Genomic DNA, 23,055 nt, shown 5'->3' with positions numbered 1-23,055 from the left:
TCTCTCAGATCCTGCTAATGGAGTTATTAGTGAGTACAAGCCTTATGGAGGGCAATTTGGCAACATCTATTCAAATTACACATATGTAGCACATCTGACCCAGTAATGTCTCTTCTAGGAATGTACCCAGAAAGGCAGTATCTCAAAGTGAAGGAATTCTCTGGAGTCAACTTGCCTTAGAGTGAACTCTGGCTGTGCCACTCTGGGGTATGATTTGGGGCATATCACCCAATCCTTTTTGAGCCTCAGTCTCTTCATCCGTAAAATGAAGATCAATATACTGCTGGCTACCTCACAGGATAGAGGTGAGGGGTGAGTCAATGTAAGGAAATGGTTTAAGAGATCGTTAGCCAATGCAACGTATCCCCTTAATACTCACCCACATACAAAATGACCCATGTTCAATTTACTGTAACACTATGAGACCAAAGACTGAAAACAATTTAGATGCCCAATGGTTAGAGACACCGCACAATGGATTACTATGCAACTGTAAAAAAGAATGAGGAAGTAATCAATGTACTATAATGAAGAAGAAAAAAACCTCCACAATATAAAAAAGTGGGAGAGAGAAAACCACAAAATGAAGAATCACCTACACCACCTTTTGTGTAAAAGGGAAGAGGAGAACATATCATGACATGTCTTCCCTATTCAAAAACTTAATTAAAAGATGAAAAATTTACTTCAGGTAATTACCCTGTTTCCCCGAAAATAAGACAGTGTCTTATATTAATTTTTTCTCCCAAAGTTGCGCTAGGTCTTATTTTCAGGGGATGTCTTATCTTACCATGCGCTAGGTCTTATTTTCGGAGGATGTCTTATTTTCGGGGAAACACGGTATGTGTTATGACGAAGGTGTTCCCCAATGTTATGGTGATAAATAACCACTCTGCAATATACACACGTCTAGCAAATTAACACATTGTACACTTCAAACTCACACAACTTCTAAATGTCAATTATTTTGTTTATATGTATATTTTTATGTCAATTGTATCTCAGTAAAGCTGGGGAAAATACTAATTGGAGGGGGCGGGGGGATAAGAACATTTTCAAAAGGGCAGCACTTTACTCAAGGCTCAGGTGAAAATAATATGTACTCACAAACGTATAGACCACTGATTCCCAAACTTTGTGGCTGAGTCAAAGCAATTTAAAAATTACCTGGGAATCTAAAAAAAAAAAAAAATACTCATGGCTGGCTCCTAGCCCCAGGCACTGATGGATGTGACCCCATGTACCATGACTTTTGAAGTTCCCCAGGTGATTCTGATGGACAGCAAAGTCTCAGAATCACAGACTAAAAGGGGAAAGGCTAGTGTCAGAGGTCAAATTATACCCACAAAGAGCAACCGCTTAGGAAATAACCAATGTCACAAGTTCCTAACTCAGCAGCCCTCTCTAAACACTGGCTGGCACAGGCAAATGAGAGCAACATAACTGGACCATCCCTGAGAGGAAGTATCTACAGCTCGGACTGTCCACATTTATTTTCCTCATCTCCTGTAAGCGAAGGGCTTGATCCTCCTGCCCAGCCTCCAGTGAGGAGGCTTCATGTACTGGCCCATCTCGCTCAGGTCCAGCCAGTATTTGGAAAATTTCTGGTAAAAGGAGACTTGCTACCTTTCACTTCATTCTCCTTCATGAATTACCATCCAAGCTCCATTCGTAAGTACCCCCTTTTGTTTCTAAGGATTGAACAACTAGACCCCTTTCCTCCTTCTCTGCCAAGGAGCTGACAGAGTGGAAAGAGCCTTGGCCCGGAGTCAGGCCACCTACCTTGCAACCCCACCTGTCCCATCTACCAACACTGTTCCCTGGCCAAATTTAATAGCATTTCACTTGAGCCCCAGATGCTTCGTTAGTAAGGCAAGGCTGCCAATACCTACCTCACAGACTTGCTCAAATGAAATGTTGAAACCATCCTTTTGAATTCAGGCGTCTTCAAACTGCGGCCCGCAGAGGAGTCTGATCCGGCCCGCCAGGTTTTTTGGGCAGTGAGCGCAGCCGAGGTGTTACAGTAGGAATTAGTAGTTCATATAGTCCGGCCCTCCAGCTCTCTGAGGGACCGTGATCTGGCCCCCACTTTAAAAAGTTTGAGGACACCTGCTTTAGATGATGCAGGAGCTACAGATTTCAGAGCTGGGGATTCTGGGCAAAGATGCTCCTTTTCTGCCTTGTCCAGCAGACATTGGTCCATGCACTGCCCACCGCTCTGTCTGGTGTTTTCCAGACCTGCACGGCTTCTCACACAACAGACCTACTAGAAGCCCTATATGCCAGCCCATCTTCTATGACAAACTTCCTCCATGGTGCTCATCAGTAGAATTTGGGGATTCAGCTAGTGTGTCAAGACCTATTAATCATGCTCTGTGAGCCATGAATGTTTTATTCTGATCAATGAAGGCACTTCTCCCCTGGCTGGAGCAGACCTGAAGATGCAGCCCTTCCTCCCCATTTGGAGCTGTCTATTATCATAGAAAGATTAACAACAATGCTGCAGAAACCAGAATGGCCAGCCCTTTGAAGATCCCGGGCTCTTTTTGCATACCTGCAGGCCTTTGCAGACCTCCAGCCTGCTTACCTGTTAACTGCCCACCTGGCACTCCCTTTGGCTACTTCCCCATGTAACCCCAGCCCTTCCATATCACTAAACCCTTTGAAGACCCCTCGTCCTATTGCATATAGTAAACTGCCCTTTTGCCTACCTTTCCTTTGTACTTTTCTTATATAAGCATCTGGCTGTGGTGGGCTGCAGAGCAGATTTCTGTGGCTGGCCTCCTGCTCTCCCATGCTGCCAGCAGTATTGGCATAAATGCTCATATATGATTCAATCCTGTCTCTGCTTCATTGGCTTGAGTAGTGACAGGCAGCACGGACCCATTGTCAGTCCAGTTACAATTAGGCATTTCTCAGCTAAAAGCAAAGGATTCCTCACTTCACTGCAGATTTCCTGGAGGCTTAACTATAAAAGTCAAGATTCTTGCCCCACATGCACAACCTGAGATTCATACCCCTCTCTGTGTATCAGGGGGGCTGGGGAACCAGTTTGCACACCTTCCTGAGGGCAGAACCAGTATGACTGGGATGCCTAGCGCACTGGCAGCAAGGAACAGGGCAGCGGGTAAAAGATGCCAAACCACACGGGGCGGGGGGGGGGGGGGGGGGGAGTGGCGGGGGTTAGATCAGGGGCCAGCAGCCTCAGGAGTCAAGGCTGAAAGCAGAGGGAAGCAAAGATAACTCCTATTTGTTTCTAGAAAAACTTTGCTGGTTACCTTTCAAACACAAATTCACTAGAGAAAAATATTACTATTTTTTTAAGATGTGATTATGGTACGGTGCTTGTAAAATCCTTTATCAGAGATGCAAAATGAACTATGGTTGAAACAATTTTGAGACTAACCATATGTTTATAATCGGCAAAGCTGGGTGGTTTGTACATTCATTCACTCTACTTTTGTGTATGAGTGCAAATTCCCATAATAAAAAGTTTACACAAAACTATCATCACAAAAACCAATCTCACAGCAGAGGAATGTGAGAAACGCCTTCTGACAGCATGATCAAGGGCCAGACGCTTGGGGCTGGGAGACAAGGTCGCTAAGGCACTAAAGCACATGTGTCAAACACAAGGCCCGCGGGCCAAATCCGTCCCGCCAGGCCTTGCAATGTGGCTCGCACCGCGCTGTCATCACTGCACTCCGCTGCGTTTCCATCACAATGACAGTTTATGACTGTTCAGTAAACCATTCGGCCCGCAATTTAGGCTGGATTTTAGATTTTGGCCCCTTCTCTGATTGAGTTCGACACCCCTACACTAAAGTAAGCAGCTATTTCTGCCCCCAAAGGCATGGGCATCCTCATCAGAGGCCTGGCTGCCATGGGACCCAGGCACCAGATGTCACTGTCACTGGCTGTTTCCCACTGTTCAATGGCACGTTGAGGATTTAGGGTGCAGAGCTCCCCACCTGGCTTTGCCCTATGAGAAAACGCAGGTCAGCCCTAAAAGACAACATGGAGAGGCGAGGAAGTATTCTTGGAAAGGGGCTTCTGAGGCAGAGGAGGGAGGGATGGGAAAGACCCCCCCACGTATCCACTCCGCCATTCGGAGCTGCAGGTCTTGCTGAAATGGAGCCTGCTGTTCCAAGCTGCCAGGTCTTTGTCCACACAGTTCCTTCTTCCTGGCGTGCCCTTCGTTCACATCCTCTTGGGGGAATAAAAACCTACAAGTCCTCCAACATTCTGTCATCTGTGAAATGTTCGATTTCCCTCCAAGCCAAGCATAGTCATTTCACTGCCATCTCTTCCTGAGCCAGCGCTGGGTCGCTCTGGCCTGAGATCCCGCCACTGACCTTCCCCTGCTCTGCAAGGCAGGGTGACCTCTGCAGGTCGTATTTCCCAGTTCTCAGAAGTCAGCTAAGTTCCAACTGGACTGGCCAATGAGAGGTACTGGCCAGAGCCTAGAAGGTGGAAGAAGGGGGCATTTCTCCCCTTTCTTCTTCACCTTCTCAGCATTGCTGTGTCAAGGCCCCCCCATGGTCCACCTTTCTCTGGATGGCCCGCCCCTGGGCTCTGATAACACCCCTCCTCCCTTGGCCGGACAGAGCGGGTGTGGGAGTGGTGTCCTGCTGTTTTGAACCACCTGGCTGCCTCACTGCACCTCCCAGTGAGTTGTATTTTCAGCAAATCCACCCCGGACACAAACAAGTGTTTGGATTAAGTTCTCCCTCTCATTCCACATGATTTCTGTTTTCCTGTGTGAACCCCGACTGGTCAACTTACCATCTTCCTTCAACCTTGGTCACTGCTTCCCCACCTGTCTCTCTCTTTCCCGCCTCTGAGCTCCTTCACAGCAGGCTCAAGGTCTTTTTAGGCTCCCTCAGTGACTCTTCACACCCTGCCTTGCTCCTACAAGGGCATCTGAAGCACAGATTTTGTAGGTGCCCAAAATCTGCTGAGTTAAATGAACAGCAAGGAAACGTCATTATCCATAAAGGATAGAGAAAAGCCGCCGGAAGAGAAAACACTCAGAAACATCTATAAGGGACAGAAGAACAATCCTTCTGAAGGGAAACTGATTCTAAGGATGTACTCACTAGTAAAGACTCAAGAGCACATGCCCACATCATAGGGCAAGGACTTAGACTACGCATTTTATAAACAAACCAACAAAACGGTGCTGTATTCGTAACTCCTACAAGGAATGCCATAGAACCTCGCCGTTGCAAGTGGCCACAGAGATACAACACGGTGGCTAAGAGCAGGGGCTCCTAGAGCCAGGCTGGTCCCAGCACCTACCAGCGGAATGACCGAGCAGGTCTCTCTCCGCCTGAAGGGGTTGCAAAACTGTTGCCCTGAGCTTTTGTTTTAAGGGCTAAATCAAACCGTGCACACTGGCTTCATTAGTCACTATCGGTAGCACAGCTCCAGGGATCTCAAACCCATTGCCCCTCAGAGAAGGAAGTGAGAAAGCATGTGACAGCCACCAGAGGGACAGGTGATGCCCAAGACAAACTACAGGGTCTGCCTGTGCCTTTTCTGAGACTCTCTTTCAAAACTCAGACGCTAAACCATTCACCTGCCTGCCAGATGCCAGCTGCCAGTTTGCAATCCCCGACCTCTAAATAGGCCCTATCGGTGAAATGAGGAGAAAACCAAGACCCCAAAAGGGAACGTGTTTGTGGCCTGGCCCCACAGACATCAAGAGACAAAAAGCCCCGTTCTTCCAGTGCCATTTCACGCTCAGAAGGAAAGGAGAAATGAAACAAGAGGGCTGGCAGCATTTGGCCGGATAAAGGGAGGCACCTGAGACATACACGCAAAGACGGCTTTCAGAGAGGAAGAAATCAGGAAGTTGGTGGTAGAAAGGCAGAAAAAATGAAAGCAAACTGGGAGCAGCTTGAGGAAGAAGAGGAGGTGTCATCCTGAGAGGTCAGACCCCAAAGAGATGTACTAAGGAGAGGACACTTGGTTGGTTTCATGAAAAAGGGAAAAGGAAGAAGATGGACAAACATAAATCCAGAATCATTGGAAAGGATGCTGAATGCTTCCTGAGGGCTTTCGTAAATCACCTCCTTTCTCCCCTGAGAAGCACCATGGTCCTGAAATAAAGAAGGCATGGTGGTCTTGGGGTCAGTAAATTGTCGCTTGATTGCAGAATGAGGAAGGAGAAGAACTGAGATTTTAAAAATCCTATGGGTTTGTTGTATTTATAAAATATAAGATGCCCAATTAAATTTGCACTTCAGATACACAATGAATAATTTTTGGGTGCATGTGTATGTTCCATGCAATATTTGGGATATACATATGCTAAAAAATTATTTTTTTATCTGAAATTTAAATACAGCTCCTCAGCCTGTGATTTGTTGTTTGTTTGTTTTTTTGTGTTGTTGTTGTTTTTTAATTGCAAAGGTGGAAATTTATTGAAGAACAAGTCAAGACTCTCACATGGGGAGAGGGAAAGAGTCCCACAGAACTGACTCCCATGTAGAGAGGGGAAAGAGTCCCCCTCAGCCTGTATTTTTTATTTACTAAATCTGGCAACCCTATCTGGTTGCCAAGTCTCTCTCCATTACACCAAGTTCTCTCAAAGAACCCTGGGGGTGGGGAAAAACAGAAAGAAGCTAACTAAATAAATTGAGAGGAAGAATAATTCACACAGATAGCCTAATGGAGAATGCTAACCTGCAACACATAAAGTGAAAAGCATAAAAAATAAAAAAGGTGAGCAGTGAAGCCCAGAGAAATTTGAGAACTAGAGAACAAAGGCAGTGGACTTAGGAAAAGCATCACCCATCAGGTACCAATGACCCAGAGCTGCAAGACTCTGGGCCAAGTAAGAACCAAGCAAATAAAAGGAGTTTAATGGGAAGGCATTCAAGGAAGCTTTGGAGTGAGACAGCAAGAAACCAAAGACTCCTCATAGTCTTGGCTAGAGCCCCATCTTCCTGGTGGGCAGGTGGTAGCAAAAGAGCTAAGGGCGTTCCTGGGTTCAAGGTAGCTTACTTCGCCTTGACAATGCCAGCTGAGTCCCTGAATTACACAAACTGTCTTCTTTTCCCCCCTCTCATCAAACCAAAAGCGTTCACACCAGGACAACAAAATCACAACACACTCCTGGGGAGAAGCATGTTCTTTCAACCCTTAACGAGTCCCCAGGATACCATTCCCATCATTGGATAAGTCCAGAGCCAAGAAGAAAAGGGATCACACCCAGCTGGTGTGGCTCAGTGGTTGAGCATCCAACTTTGAACCAGGAGGTCATGGTTCAATTCCCAGTCAGGGCACATGCCCGGGTTGTGGGCTCGATCCCCAGTAGGGGGTGTGCAGGAGGCAGCCAATCCATGATTCTCTCTCATCCTTATGTTTCTATCTCTCCCTCCCTTCCTCTATCTAAAATCAATAAAAACATTTTTTTAAAGTGGTCACTTGAGGAGGCCACTGGCAAAGAGACCTGTCCCTGGCTCCCAGGACTGTCCTCCTGTCACTGGGGGCCTGGAAGGACCCTCCTGCAAAAGTCAACCTATCTCAAAGATAGGTTGGTTTCTCTAGGCCAGCTGTTAAGCAGAAGTGGTATGTGTGTTCTCAGCCACCCAAGTCCACCCCCTCTGGAGTCCACACCCCGAGGGACAGTGTCAAAAGTCATATGACAGAGAAGCGGGTTTTGACTGGCTGCTGCCCACAGAGCTAAAAGACAGGAAGCCGGGAAAAGACACACGTTGGCTCTTTTTTTTTTCTTCAAGAAATAATGGAAAGAGTGCTGGAGTCCATCCACAAGGGGAAAGAAGTGGATCTTTTAGGAAACATGTTTGCCTCCTGCTGACCTATTACTTTCACAGGGCCACACAGGCTGACTCAGCCCTGACTCACCAAACCCTAGACAGGCGTCCTCAAACTTTTTAAAGTGGGGGCCAGATCACGGTCCCTCAGAGAGCTGGAGGGCCGGACTATATGAACTACTAATTCCTACTGTAACACCTCGGCTGCGCTCACTGCCCAAAAAACCTGGCGGGCCGGATCAGACTCCTCTGCGGGCCGTAGTTTGAAGATGCCTGCGCCTAGGACATCGGCCAAGTTCCCGGGCATCCCCACGTGCCAGAGAATGCAGGGCCCGAGCAGGGCTGCCCGGCTGCCCAACCTGAGGTCTCTGGAGCCCTTGGTGCTTGCTGCCTCCAGCACCCTCTCAGCTTGCTAGACCTTATTTCGCTGCCATCATCTTACAGGATAATCAAGACCAGTTTTGACTTTAAAATACATTTTGAAGAATAATAGAAAGGGTTGGTTAGTGATCATCTTTAATATCATTTCCTACAGAATAATTCACAACCAAAATACTTGGATGTGTACTGTCTCATTTGATTCCCATAACAACCGTGGTACAGAGACAAGACTGGTATTAACCCTAAAAACAATAATCGTTTGTTTGTTTCTTAATGTGCTTACTGATTTTAAAGATAGAGGAAGGCAGAGAGAGATGGAGAGAGAAACACTGACATGAAAGAGAAACATCGATGTGAGAGAAAAAGCTTCTGGTAGTCATCCTGACTAGGGATCAAACCCGCAACCTAGGTATGTGCCCTGACAGGGAATCTAGCCTGCAACCTTTCGACGTTCCAACCAAGTGAGCAACTTGGCCAGGACAATATTGTCAATTAAGTCTGCTGAGGCTTAAAGACCCTGATTTCAATGAAACTTGGCTGGTAAGGCAGCCAGAACTTAATTACCTGGAGCCAATGTTCTATAGGCCCTGTGCCGGCTGCTGTGCTACACCTCTCACAACGCCCCAATGCCCACAATCACACCTCTCTCATACCGCCCCAATGTCCACGATCACACTTCTCTCACACCGCCCCAACACCCACGATCACACTTCTCTCACACCGCCCCAATGTCCCAATCACACCTCTCTCACACCGCCCCAATGCCCACGATCACACTTCCCTCACACCGCCCCAAATGTCCCGATCACACTTCTCTCACACCATCCCAATGCCCACGATCACACTTCTCTCACACCGCCCCAATGTCCACAATCACACCTCTCTCACACCGCCCCAATGCCCACGATCACACTTCCCTCACACCGCCCCAAATGTCCCGATCACACTTCTCTCACACCATCCCAATGCCCACGATCACACTTCTCTCACACCGCCCCAAAGTCCACAATCACACCTCTCTCACACCGCCCCAATGCCCCATCACACCTCTCTCACACTGCCCCAATGCCCCATCACACCTCTCTCACACCGCCCCAATGCCCCATCACACCTCTCTCACACCGCCCCAATGCCCCATCACACCCCTCTCACACCGCCCCAATGTCCCGATCACACCTCTCTCACACCGCCCCAATGCCCCATCATACCTCTCTCACACCGCCCCAATGTCCCAATCACACTTCTCTCACACCGCCCCAATGCCCCATCATACCTCTCTCACACCGCCCCAATGTCCCAATCACACCTCTCTCACACCGCCCCAATGCCCACGATCACACTTCTCTCACACTGCCCCAATGTCCACGATCACACTTCTCCCATAATTAACTCTGAGGGGAGGGGGCGAGGTTACCTGGGGGCCAGAGGTTCAAACTGAACATCTCCACAGACTCTCCTGCACTGGAATACTGCACAGCAATAAAAAAGAACTCCTCCTACATGCAACAACATGGGTACTGTTTAATATTAGTAAGTGTATGGACTAGGACAGTGTTCGGCAAACTCATTAGTCAACAGAGCCAAATATCAACAGTGCAACGATTGAAATTTCTTTTGAGAGCCACATTTTTTAAACTGAACCTTCTTCTAACGCCATTTCTTCAAAATAGACTCACCCAGGCCGTGGTATTTTGTGGAAGAGCCACACTCAAGGGGCCAAAGAGCCGCATGTGGCTCTCGAGCCGCCGTTTGCCGACCACGGAACCAGGATAACTAATCAAAGAATCTCGATACACACAAAAATACATTCTCTATAAAGCCACTTCTATGAAGTTCAAAAATAAGCAAAATGAAATCTATAGTGATAGAAGTCAGAACAAGGTTACTTTGGGGAAAGAAATGCCTGAAACAGAGCATAAGGCAGCTTGGGGGAAAGAGGGTTGCTGGTGACAACATGTATATCGACAGGGGTGATGATTCCATTCATTTGTCAATTTATGGCACACTTTTCAATAAATGTGTGCATGCAGAGCTCGTGTTCTTTACTGACTGTCATACTCCATGAGAAGAGTTTATAAAGAGTCAACCTGGGACCTCCCCAAAATAAATTCTTCAAACTGTATTGGGCAGCTATTAGGTCAAGGCTGTGAAAAATGCCAATGACCCTTCCAATGACAGGCTTTGTATGTGTCAATCACCAGGCAAGGTACCATCCACACTGCCTGAGTCCAAATCCTGTCCTATACTTACTGTGACTGACAGGCTGCTGAGCCTCCTACCCCTCATTTCTTCGTCTGTGATATGGAGACAGCAAAGGGTTGCTGTGACAAAGAAATGACTCCCTAACACAATGTGTGTAGCTCTCTACCAGGCACACAGCAAGACTGTAGTATGTTGCCACAACTGGTTTGGCTCAGTGGCTAGAGCATCGGCCTGCGGACTGAAAGGTCCCAGGTTCGATTTTGGTCAAGGGCATGTACCTTGGTTGCGGGCACATCCCCAGTAGGGAGTGTGCAAGAGGCAGCTGATCGATGATGATTCGCTCTCATCGATGTTTCTAACTCTCTATCCTTCTCTCTTCCTCTCTGTAAAAAATTAATAAAATATATTTAAAAAAAAAAAAGACGATAGTATTTAGCCATCATTATCATGGAGTAAGACAGACTATCTTATGGATGATATGCGACAATGTCTCTGTCTTCAAATAGTTGAGAAGAAAAACATCTGCAGTAAGCAGCCGGAGTGGACCATCACAGTGCCTCTACACTCCATTGCTCCCCTGCCCCCAGGACTCTCCTCTGTAGTTAGCCCCTGGATGGAGCCTGGTCCCTGGTCTCCTCCCCGTTTCCTTCCCACATTCAGGTCCTGCCTGAGTAAGGGAGGCATGCCCCCTCCTGCCCAGACTCCCACCCTCATCTTCCTCTAGATTAACTTCAACGTATCCTTCAGGTTTTAGCTTAATAACCACTTCAGGAGAGAAAGAGCCCTCCTGGATGATGATCCCAATTCCTCAGATGCAGTTTCATCCCAGTTCTCACCTGTGGCATTCTGTCTGGTATATAGCAGGTGATCAATACATGTATTGGGGGGAAAAATCCTCTATTACTGTGCAGGTCGGACTATGTTTAAATAGAGGTTATAACATAAGTGGTCCAAACAGACTGGTACAAATCTGGGATGGGAGCCCAGAGGCTGTGTTATAAGCAGAGAGGGCAACCTACTGGGCTTCCAAAGGCCCAGCACCAGAGGGAGACAGAGCCAGCTTGGGGCCCGCAGGCTGTCCCCCAGGCACTGAAGGCACCCTGCCCATCACTGTTTCTTTTCGGAGGCAGGGAGCCTGCTGCCCTGGAAACCCTCCCTGGGGCCTGGCATCCTGAGGATTTGCCGTGGTAATAGGGCAGCCACGGCTCTAACTAAAGGACTAGAGCAGTGGAGAAGCAACGAAGAGGATAAAGATAAAGCTGCCCATTTCTATCCCACCTTCTCACAAGCTGTGTAGCCTCATGCTTAAGCACCAAGGCCAGACCTGAGTTCAAATTCCAGCCACGAGTTACATAACCTCTCTGGGCCTAAATTGACAAGTTTGTATTAATGGATAACATCGGCAACGCAGGATGGTGGTGAGATTACGTAAGAAGATATATGCAAGCCCCTCTCAATAGAACCTAGCCCACAGTGGACACTGGGTAAACACTGCTGTTATCGGGCAACACAAAATAACGTGGAAGGGGAGCAATGCCGGCAAACAAGGAGTCTTCTTCATTTCTTCAAGCTTTTCCTTTCTCCAAACTTTCTTAAATTGGGTATATTCAAAATGCTACAGAGGAAATTAAATGCTTACAACACATTTCTTCTTTTTTTTTAAATATATTTCTTTATTGATTTCAAAGAGGAAGGGGGAAGGAGAGAAATATCAGTGATGAGAGAAAATCATTGGTCAGCCGCCTCCTGCATGCCCCCTACTGGGGATCGTGCCCACAACCCAGGCATGTGCCCTTGGCTGGACTCGAACTTGGGACCCTTCAATCCGCAGGATGACGCTCTATCCACTGAGCCAAGCCGGCTAGGGCATTACAACACATTTCTTTCTTCTTTTTTTTTTTCTTTTTTTTTTTTTAAAGCAACCATTAGATATTCAGTGTTAGGGCAAAAGTCCTTTCTCTTTCCAGCAGGACAAGTCCCCACTGTGGATTATTCCTCTGTGTTCTGCACATCTGGGTGCTTACTCTAAATGCAAATTAGAAAAGGGGGGGGGGGGGTAGAAAATCAGGGCTGGGATGCCATACCGGCTTGGCTCAGTGTGCCGAAGACAGCAAAGAACCAGATGTGTGAGAGCCAAAAAGCAATAACAAATTTAGCTGTAGCAAGATATCAAGAGCACTTTAATTAAAATGCTTTAGATACAAATTCCTCACTTTTAACACCAGAGCACGAAAAAGCAGGTAGCTGCTTCTGTAGAGCAGAAAAGAAAGACACTAAGTCACTGGGGATAGAGGTTACCAGGGGCTGGAGATGGCGGGAAATGAAGAGATACCGTTGAATCAAGACAGAGAGAGGCTCTGGTTGGATGATGAAAAACTTCTGGAACTGGATAGTGGTGATGATTGCCCAGCACCATGAATGTACCTAATGCTACTGAATACTTAACAATGGTTAAAATGGTCATTTTATTTGTGTGTATACTTTATCACAATGTTTTAAGTCACAGAAAAAAGTCACTGACCCTATTCTCTGGGACCTAAGGTACTTCTCGATAATAAGCTACATGCATTCAAGATTCAAAATGATGTGGAATAGTTCATATATTTTCCAAAACCCGTGGCACCTTCCAAGTAGTGATATGTACCTAACTAAACCCAAACCTCTACGTTATGACGTATACGCTCAAAAGTGTGCTCTTTGGTTAGCTGGGACATTTAAATTGTTCTAGCTGATTTCCCCCTCAAATTTTAGTGTTTCTATAATCAGGAGCTATTAAATGAAGCAGCAACACAATGTTTTGACTCTCAGCAAACGCCTTCGTTTAGATAAATTAAGGCCTGTCCAACGAAGAACCGAAAAACAACAACATAAAAACCTCAATAGGATAAAAGTTATTATTTGAGTTGGTATGTTAGGACAACTGGAAAAAAAAAAAAATCACCACGTAGATGCAAACCATTTCATGAGCCTAGAAGCTCTTTCTATTATATAACCAAATACGTTCTTTTTCTCAGGATTATTTTAGCCTTTCTAATTCCGTCTCCAAACGCTGATAAGGCTGAAGACTCTGTTCAGGGATGACAGACACACATGTGGTGCTTAACGTGGGCACCAGACTTCTAGGAACTCACGTTAGCTCACCCATGCTCCACGCTGCTCTCGTTCTTTCACTTTCCTCTCTCCTTCTATGGAAAACTTTTTTGAATTATGACCTACGTCTGGCTGAATATCTCAACTCTGCTCCTCGGCACGGCACGAGTGCCCTCATTTGATCCCAAGTGCCCTGAGGTGCCCTGGAGGGCATTAACCAGATCACTCCAGCCACACACCTGGCACCTAGGGCTGATTTGATCTGGAACAGATGCTCAGAAGATTATCCTGTCAATCAACGTTGCTTTAAACACACACACACACACACACACACACACACACACACACACACAAATGGCATATAAAATTGCCCATAATCTAGTATCTCTATTTTTAACATAAGAAGTCTTTGCTTTCACAGGTTGAAGATTGAAGGCTTAAGAAAATGTTGGTCCGTGCAACAATAATATTCTGTGAAAGGAAGATGGGTGGGGCCCAGAGTGTGACAGAAATAAGAGGAAAAACCACCTAGATCTTTTCAATCTGCAGGCAGATGTACATCATGACGTTAAAACATCAGTGGCCTCTCTTTTCATTCCTCGCCACATAAAAAAAAAGAAAATTAAAAACAAACAAAAGCCTCCCAGGCCACCTCGACACAGACAAATTGAGCAACAGCTCTCCCTATCTCTGCCTTACAAAATAAACTACAAGCTCATTAAACCGAGTGGAGATGATACATTGTTTTCCTTCAAGATATTCATAAAACAGACGAACCTCATTTCGGAAGGTGGAAGGGAACAGCCCTCCCTGGGCAGCCCTGCAGGAGCATGCCTGGACTTCCTTTCCTGCTTCCACTTCTAGGTGTGTTATCTCTGCACTTCGTGACTCTCAGGGCTGGGGAATGCTGGAGAAGGGAGGCCATTCCCTCTATTCTGCAGTCCCTGCAGCACCAGCCAGGACCAAGCTGAATGAAAGTCAAGTGCAATCCGTGGTAGGCTGCTGGAGAAGCCCTTACATTCCTTCCGAATATTTCGAAGTATCCGGCACACAGTCAGCCCTTCCTAAGGACTGATAGGTTAAATCCTGCCTAATTCAGGCTGTTATCTGTCACATACCATTCTGTGCCTTACTGAGGAGGCAATGGGAGGGGGAAGGGAAAAAAAAACAAAACAAAACAAAACACAGAAAATGTCCCAGCATTAAACCCTGTATTATAATACATTTTAATCACTAATCTACCACCCCCTCCATGCATAAGATCTAAGAACCAACAAGGAAGGAGTTAAATCTAAATATCCATCAACAAAACGATTAACCCTTTGTTTCAGCCTTCTTCTCCCTAGCAGAGAACACCTATACAAAGTGAGTTTTGCAATGTTCACTGGTATGAACACCGGGATAAAATTCACAGTTATGAGCGCGACAGCCATTAAAAAAAAAAAAAAAAAAAAAGTTGACAACCTTGGGGAAATAAGAAGAATCTGCAAGTCAACACCGCCCCAAGATCCTGACGATGAGAAATATTTTCCAGAGCATTCGTTTCCCTGTCAAGAAAAGTTCAACCACCAGCCAGCAGGAACACGCTGAACCTGGGAGCAGTCACTTCCCGGGCTCCGACAATGGCGCAGTCAGTCCAAAAGCAGCTGCATTGTGATTGAAAACAAAGAGCAGCACCTTCCCCACCGGGCGGGCAGGGAAAGTATGGGAGGGAACAAGGATTGTTACTCCTCTGCTCCCCCAGGTGGGAGTTGAAAAGCTCAGATTTCTAGCGGTACATGGCAGTTAGCTCTGCGAGGCCTGATGTAAAGAAGAAAACATAAAAACCAGGCACGCACGCTGTATGTGACGCTACAGCCATCTACCAAACTGCACGCTGCAGGCCACGGGTGGACATCTACAAGGAGTGAGCAAGCCTCCTGAGCTTCTTCGCAGGTCCTCCCTCAAATGGAGCTTCAGGGACTCCCACACGATACATCCCCTCTATCACAGCTCCTAATTGTGTCCCAGAGGCAGCTGGGGGGCATTTCAACATTTAAAAAAAAAAAAAAAAAAAATCGTAAGACATGCCTGGAATGAGCTGTCGCCATGGTAAAGCTGAAGTGGCAAATCTTAACAGTTTCAACAGAGCCACTTCTTCCCGGCCGCCAGGGGTGGGGAACCCTTTCCCTGCCAAGGGCCCTTTGGATATTTATAACATCACTCATGGGCTATACAAAATTATCAAAATGACCCTGCTGTCTTTGGTCAAACGTTTAGTGAACTCGCCCCTAATGCTCTGGCAGGGCCGGACCCAATGATTTTCTGGGCCTTATACGGCCGAGGGCCGGAAGTTTCCCACCCCTGCTAATAAGCTTTACTCGGAAACCCTTAGGAAGGTGAACCTGAAGACACCGCCCGCTTCCAAAGGTGAAATGTATCAGCAGCATCTAGACAAACCCCTGGGTATATGCTACAAGGTAGCCTACAGCATCACCCACCGGGGCTGGGGGCACACACTGATTCCAGTGATCCCCCAAAGTATACAGTGTATCCACTCACCCATCCCATCTGCTCAGCCGACCAACTTCGGAGAAGATGGTGCTTGCTTGCTGCTGCTGAGGACACATGCCTGAGAGTGACTCTATGCACCTAGGTCAGGAGACAGTGTCAGCACCCTCCCCCCAGTACAAAAAGAACAAAAACATGCCGAAACCGGTTTGGTTCAGTGGACAGAGCGTCAGTCTGCAGACTGAAAGGTCCCAGGTTCGATTCCGGTCAAGGGCATGTACCTGGGTTGCGGGCACATCCCCAGGAGGGGATGTGCAGGGGGCAGCTGGTCAATGTTTCTCTCTCATCAATGTTTCTAACTCTCTATCCCTCTCTCTTCCTCTCTGTAAAAAAATCAATAAAATATATTTAAAAAAAAGAACAAAAAAAACCTCATCACTCAATGCCTCTGGAGTCAACCCAAGTACTCTACCACACCCAGACACTGAGGAATGGGAGTTAGTGGGCATAAAACCCAGTGGGTGGCTGGCAAAGAGAGGGTGCTAGTGTACACTGCAGGGGGAGCTGGGGGGGGGGGGGCGGGGGGGGTAGGAGGGGGAAGCAGTACAGTCTACTTGGGAGGGGAGAAGTAGGGAAGAACAGTAAGGGCACGAGGTACATCCTAAAGGAGCCAGAGACATTGCTGCAATTAATTCCAGGAACTAGCAGCGGAGCCCAGTGACAGTTTCCAATGGGAGGGGTACGTCTGTAAAATAAGCACACCAGGTCATACGGAGCCCGGTGCACCTCCAGGATGTTTTCCGGGACCCAGAGGGCAATGGGGAGCCCCGGAAAGTTTTAAAGTGAGCAATGCCCGCTTCAGATTTTTGCTGTAAACCAGTCTCTCTGGCCTTGAACAACAGTTACCACAAACCAGATACCGGTGATTCTTTGAACTATTCCCCATAGCCAGCAAAATAAATAAGAGCACTATAAAAGACTGTCATCACCTACTCTAAGGTTTTGTGTGTGTTTTGTGGGTGGTTTGTGTGTGTGTGTGTGTGTGTGTGTGTGTGTGTGTGTGTTTGCAGTCAAATACAAATAGGTTATATGAAACACACAGAAGGAACTTACAAAAGTGAAGAACTTTAGCTACAGAAGAAATCCAAGAACAGCCTCTTTAGGAAGAGTGACCTTGCATACAATTAGACCTATCGGGTCATACATTTTTTCCAAGCTGTGTCTAAAGCAGGGTGTTTCTATAAAAATCTAAGGACTTTTTCAAACAAGAAAAAACAAAAAGGCACACTGCATACCATTTTCATAAGAGCAATGTTGATCTATCTTCAGAGAATCTGCCAAAATGGAGTCTTAAAAATGGAAAAAGGTGTATTGGGCTTCCAGAGTTAAGTAATCCAAAATCCAAAACATTAACTGTATGGTGGCTTTCACTGGTTAATGAGATCATTACACGGCTGATGTTCAAAACAGCCAGGTTTTTCTAAACATGCCATACCAATATGTTTTTCTACTGTAACTTCCAAATACCTTTGTATTTCCGTAAACTTCTATAACGAAGGACTCATTTTATGGTTAGAAGGATATTTAAGTACTAGTGATTCATCGTAGGATTTTTCTTTTCAAAGCAAACACATGCTGAAGGTCTGAACCGGCCTAGAGAAGCACGCTCTTTAGAGTAGCCGTCGAGAACCCGTGGTCGGCGGACCACTGGAGGTCAGTGAGGTCCGAAAGGTTGGCGACCTGCTTTAGAGGGCTAGCCGTGCCAGGTGTGAGGCCCTGGGTACACTCCGAGAATACCAGCAACTACTCCAGAACTTGGAAGCCATCCAATTACAGCTCAGAATTGCATCTCCTCACCGTCTCACCAGACCACCATTCCTGGACACCCGTCACTACAATGAATTAGAAAACCTCCGATTTCCCTCCACAGTACAAGCCAGATAGCTATAACCTAACATCTACAAGCTACTCAACAGGGTGACTGGGCATTTGCTTTTTTTGTTATTTTCTCCACTCCAAAGAAGAAGCTATGATCTGTAATCAGCAGCTTGCTTCCACTCCCGATTTACTAGGGGAAATGGGAGAATCGCTCACGTTCCACTCCACCTCCAATTCCCAGCTAAAACACTAGGGGCAAGCTCTAACTCCCAGAGGCCCTTTTAGACATGGATGAAGGGCCTCATCCATCTGACCCTTCCCCACAGATGATGTTTACCTCTAAATGCTGAGAGCACATGCCCATGAAATCAGTCCTTTACTAAATAGGAAGATGGATCAGAATAAGTGCTAACATACAAAAGAGACAGAAATGACCATTCGTTACAAGCTTCTATTGGCCTTTGAGCTTAAAAAAAAAAAAAAAAAAAATGAGGCCGAAACTGGTTTGTCTCAATGGATAGAGCGTCAGCCTGCGGACTGAAAGGTCCCAAGTTCGATTCCGGTCAAGGGTACGTATCTTGGTTGCGGGCACATCCCCAATAGTGGGTGTGCAAGAGGCAGCTGATCGATGATTCTCTCTCATCGATGTTTCTAACTCTCTATCCCTATCTCTTCTTCTCTGTGAAAAATCAATAAAATATATTTTTAAAAACAAATGAGGACACAACAACGAGATGCCACTACACACCTATTACAATATTCAAAATGCACCAACACAGACAATTTCAAATGCTGTCAAGGATGTGGAGCAACAGGAACTCTTTCGTTGCTGGTGGGAATGCGAAAACAGGACAGCCACGGCTTGGCACTTCCATCACAAAATTAAAAGTACGCTTACGTACAATCCGGTCACTGTGCTCCTTGCTCTTTACCCAAGTGAGCTGAAATTCCTGTCCACAAAAACCAAATACACTGGTGTTTATCGCAGCTTTATTCATCACTGCCAGGATCTGAAAGCAGCAAAGTCCTTCAGCAGGTAAAGGGGTAAATAAACTGTAGCACATTGAGATAATGGAATATTATTCTGTGCAAAAAAGAAATGAGCCATCAAGCCATAAAAAGTCATGAAGGAAACCTAAATGCCTATTACGAGGTGAAAGAAGCCGTTCTGAAGAGGCTGCAATACTGTACGATTCTAACCCTGTGACATTCTGGAAAGGACAAAACTAGGGAGACAGTGCAAAGAGCAGCAGTTGCCAGGGATCAGGGAAGGGTGGAAGGGCAGGGCGTGGAGGATTTTCAGGGCACCGTATCTGCCTTGTATAATACTAGTGGATACAAGTCAGTATATATTAGGCCAAACCCACAGATGTACAACACCAAGAGTGAACCCTAATGTAAACTATGGACTTTGGGTGCTTAGGATGTGTCAGTGCTGGTTCACTGATTATAACAAATGTACCATTTTTTTTTTTGGTGGTGGTGGGGGAGGGGGGTGTTGGACACAGCGGGAAGGAGGGGAAGCAGGAGAGGGAGTACAGGGGAAACCTCTGTACCTTCCAATCGATTCTGCCGGGAACCCAAAGCTCCTCTAATAAAGTCCCTTAAAAAAAAAACAAACACAAAAAGAAGGCGCTTCCCTCTTCTCCAGGGTGAGGCTGATGAGCAATGCACCTTCCCGATTCGTATGCAGGGAAAAGGCCATAAACATCTTCCGTGCTCACGCACATGCTAATTGCTATTGTAACCAGAGGAACTAATAAGAATCAGGAAGGCAAGTGAATAGGATGATGGTTCCATCGTCACTTCAAATGAACTAAAATGATTTTAAGTGAACAAATTAACCGAATATCTAGGTCTTGTCACCAACTTCCCAGGCAGCTCCCCGCTACGTTTAAGTTAGAGTCATCAGGGGTGGTACGGCTTCACCTCAACAAAGAGGACCACGCAGTGTTGCACCAGGGACTCCACAGACCCATGTCATGCAGCCACACACGCTGGGCCCTGGTTCAGTTCACAAAACTTCCGAAACCTTTAAAGGAGCCTCTTCTCTGCCATTTGGCCTTAGCAGCCCCTGCCAAGTCCTCGAGAACCAGGTAAACCACAAGCCCTTTCATTTGTCGCCCTGACTATATTCGTCAGAGATTAGGGAAGAATGGAGAGGCTTCTAGTACTTGTAAGCTGTCATCCGGAATGATGTTTAAACTTTACTCAGAAGGCCACAGAGCATGTCACAAAGCGCGTTTGGTTGGGTGTCATTTGTAGCGGAGGGTAAGTGCTAAGGAATAAAGCCACCACCTCACACGCTCGCTCTCCAAGCCAAGAGTTCATAGGGCCTCTGATTTTATATTCCAGGAAGGAGCACGTTTGTCCTTGCAAAAACCAATGTGCTTGTGCACAACTTACAGGCCTACTTATAGTATGGTCAAGTGTCAAACAGATAACCCTTTCATAGCATCTCCACACCCGTGCTCCCTCCCAAACTAACAAAAACAGCCTGAATTGCTCACTCTGTAGGCAAGAGGCTAGAAATTCTGTTTCATGTAAGTTTTACTACTTTCCGTGGTTCACATTCTCCCAGAGACTAACCCTCTCATTTACGAACTCAAACCCTTAAATAAACTGCTTCCACCGACTTCGCCCTCTCCTCAAACCCTCGCTCAGCAGACGTCTTTCTTTGGCCAAGAAAGCTGCAGAGGAGGCTTGGAAGTGGCTGCCTATGGAAATGTCTCCCCCTTCCTACCAAAGGGGCTAATTCGAGAATTTCACAGGTCCAATTCCATTCGTGAGGACTGGATGTGAGCATACTAAGTGTCTTTCTGCAATCAATTTCTATCTGGGCTGCCAATCGACCTGACACTTGGGTGGAAACCTGCTTTCTAAGCTAATTCAGAACGCCGTCCGGTTCCTATGCATGGCCTGGAGTTGGAAGGCACGCACACCCGCTCACACCTACACTCTCACTCCTCCATGGAAGGCTTTCCTGGCACAAGAGCATCCCACTTCATTCCCAGCATGTGACCTCGGACCCATGTCCAAGTCTATATCTCTTTCTCCACCTGAAGGTTTGGTCTAGTGAGTCATTGTGCAGCAGCGATGGCAATTTTTTTCCCCCCTCCTTGATTTCTTAACGTTTCCTTCTCTGCTCCTGGCTGGGAAACTGTGTTGACCTCAGTAGGATTGTCTGAGGGGGGTTCTGCATGGCAATGAGGTGGCTAGCCGACAGGGATGTTAGGGGACAGACCTCGGTGTACTTTTGCCGGTTATGTTTTGTCTCATCACAGCTACAGGGGACTTTGTAGACGCCTAGGAGGGAGATCTATGTCCCTAATCTCACCCCTGTCTTCAGGGGGAGCCTCCGGGGACAGCCTGTTCTCTCGTCAAGTATATCCGGATTCAAAAGGCAAAATACCCCCAAGACACTTCACCACCAATGAAACGCACACACGTAGGGACATCTTGCTCAAGCAAGGGAGTCGCTCGCTACCTTTCACGCTGGCCTCAGGCTTCCTACCCTTCACTGTCCAGACCCGTGTAAGATGCTGCTGCATTCACGCGGTCCTATATCGCCTCTGCCACCCCAACCCGCTCACCCTCCCATCCTCACCCTCCCCACCAAGGAAAGGACTTCCAAATCGAGGTAGGAGCATCGGCTCCCTCCGGCACCCGCCCTTCCCTCTCGATCCTGGCCAGAAAAAACTCCACTTCCCGGATTCCCGGCCACTCGCCCTCTCCCGCCCCCTCCCCGGCGATCCAGATGCCAGCCTAGTGCCCGGCCCAAACGCGCACCCCCGCACCCCAAGCCAGTCCCTCCAACCCCAACCCCGACACACTGGCCCCAGCTTCCTCCCTCCTCCCCAGCGCAGGGCTCCCCAGATCCTGGAAGCACCCCGCAGGCACGCTGCTAGCACTGAGAAAGTCCCACCCCGCCCCCCCAGCCACGCCGCCAGCCTCCAGCTCTGCCCGGGAGGGGCCTCCTCCCCAAGGGGGTGGAAATGGAACGTGAGTGGGTGGTCCCAGCAGCCTCCTCCCGCACCCCGCGACCGGCCTGGACCCCCGGGGAGGTGGGGGGGGGGGGGAGACAGACCCGCGTGGCCCCGGAGGGACACCTCCCTCTCCCCCAGCCTCCGGAGGCCGGCAGGTCTCGACCGAGAGCGTGCTCGCTGGGGATCTCGGGGAGACCCGGGGGGTGGGAGGGCTGCCCGGGTCCAGGTCCTGCCGCTCCCGGGGGGCGGGCGGGCGGCGGCGACGCGCCCCCGGGGAGGAGGAGGAGGCACTCACGATGGTCACGCTGGCTTTGCGCAGGTCGCGGTTCTCCTCCTGCAGCGCCTTGCACTTGAGCTTGTAGGTCTCCAGCTCGATCTTGAGCACCTTGTTCTCCTGCTGCAGCGAGGCCAGGCGGTTGGTGAGCTCCTCCAGGCGGAACGGCGAGATGACAATGCCCCCCGACTTCCCACCGCCGCCTCCGCCGCCGCCGCCGCCTCCACCGCTACCGCCGCCGCCGCCGCCCGAGGTCGACGAGCAGGACGACTGCATGGCGGCCGAGCCGCCGCTGTTGCCCCCCGCGCCGTCCGTGTCGCTCTCGCTGGCGCTGTCCGCCATGGCCGCGGCGGCTGGGGAAGTAGGAGGAGCGGCGGCGGCGGCGGCCGGGCTGCCAGGGAGTGGGCGCGGGGCGAGCGCAGGGGAGCGCCGAGCGGGCGCCTGGCACCAGGGCGCAGACGCGGAGCGGCGGCGAGAGAAAGAGAGGGCGCTTCCCGCGGCCGAGGGACCGCCTCCGCCGGGGAACAGAGACCCCGCCCGGGCTCGGGCAGTACTGCACCGGGGCCGCCGCCGCCGCCCGGCGCTCCGGAGGCCGCCCCGCCGCTCAGCCGGGAGCGCGGGGCCGGCCCGCCTCCAGGGACGCGCGGGCGCGGGCGCGGCGAGGAAGCCGAGCGGAGCTCCCGCACCAGCTGCCCGCCTGCCGCACGTGCTCCGAGGGAGGGCCTCCTCCGAGCCCCCCCTCCCCCCTTCGGTGCAAGCCCCGAGCCGCCTGCCCAGCCTCTTCCGGGCCCGCGCCCCGCTCCCGGGAGAAGGAAACCCAGCGCCCCGCCGGCCCTGCAGGTGCCGGGGACACGTGGAGAGGGCGCCGGCCCCCGCCGAGCCGCGGCCCCGGCTTCCGCCGCCCGAGCGCGCTCGTGTGTCTCCCTCTGCCTGTTTCTCACAGCCACGCAGCCCTTTCGGTTTTAGCTCC

General features: G+C 48.7%; 1 protein-coding gene across 7 annotated transcripts in view; it reads right to left on the bottom strand.

The window, feature by feature from the left end:
- Positions 1–22,756, bottom strand: part of CCDC6 (coiled-coil domain containing 6) — a 126,891-nt gene extending 104,135 nt beyond the window's left edge. The window contains exon 1 of one of the 7 annotated variants that reach the window (XR_006741676.1): positions 22,107–22,734. Coding sequence is in view for 6 of the 7 variants with exons in the window: in XM_045581854.1 (XP_045437810.1) it covers positions 22,107–22,427 (321 nt within the window). In the remaining variant the exon portion in view is untranslated. Of the gene's footprint in view, positions 1–22,106 lie in introns of all 7 variants that reach the window. The other 6 variants (XM_045581854.1, XM_045581853.1, XM_045581852.1 and 3 more) reach the window with 6 other exon arrangements.
- Between the last annotated feature and the right edge of the window lie 299 nt (positions 22,757–23,055).

Source organism: Pipistrellus kuhlii, unplaced genomic scaffold (assembly GCF_014108245.1).
Source record: "Pipistrellus kuhlii isolate mPipKuh1 unplaced genomic scaffold, mPipKuh1.p scaffold_m20_p_15, whole genome shotgun sequence".
NCBI lineage: Eukaryota > Metazoa > Chordata > Mammalia > Chiroptera > Vespertilionidae > Pipistrellus > Pipistrellus kuhlii.
This window is presented reverse-complemented; position numbering and strand designations above follow the sequence as displayed.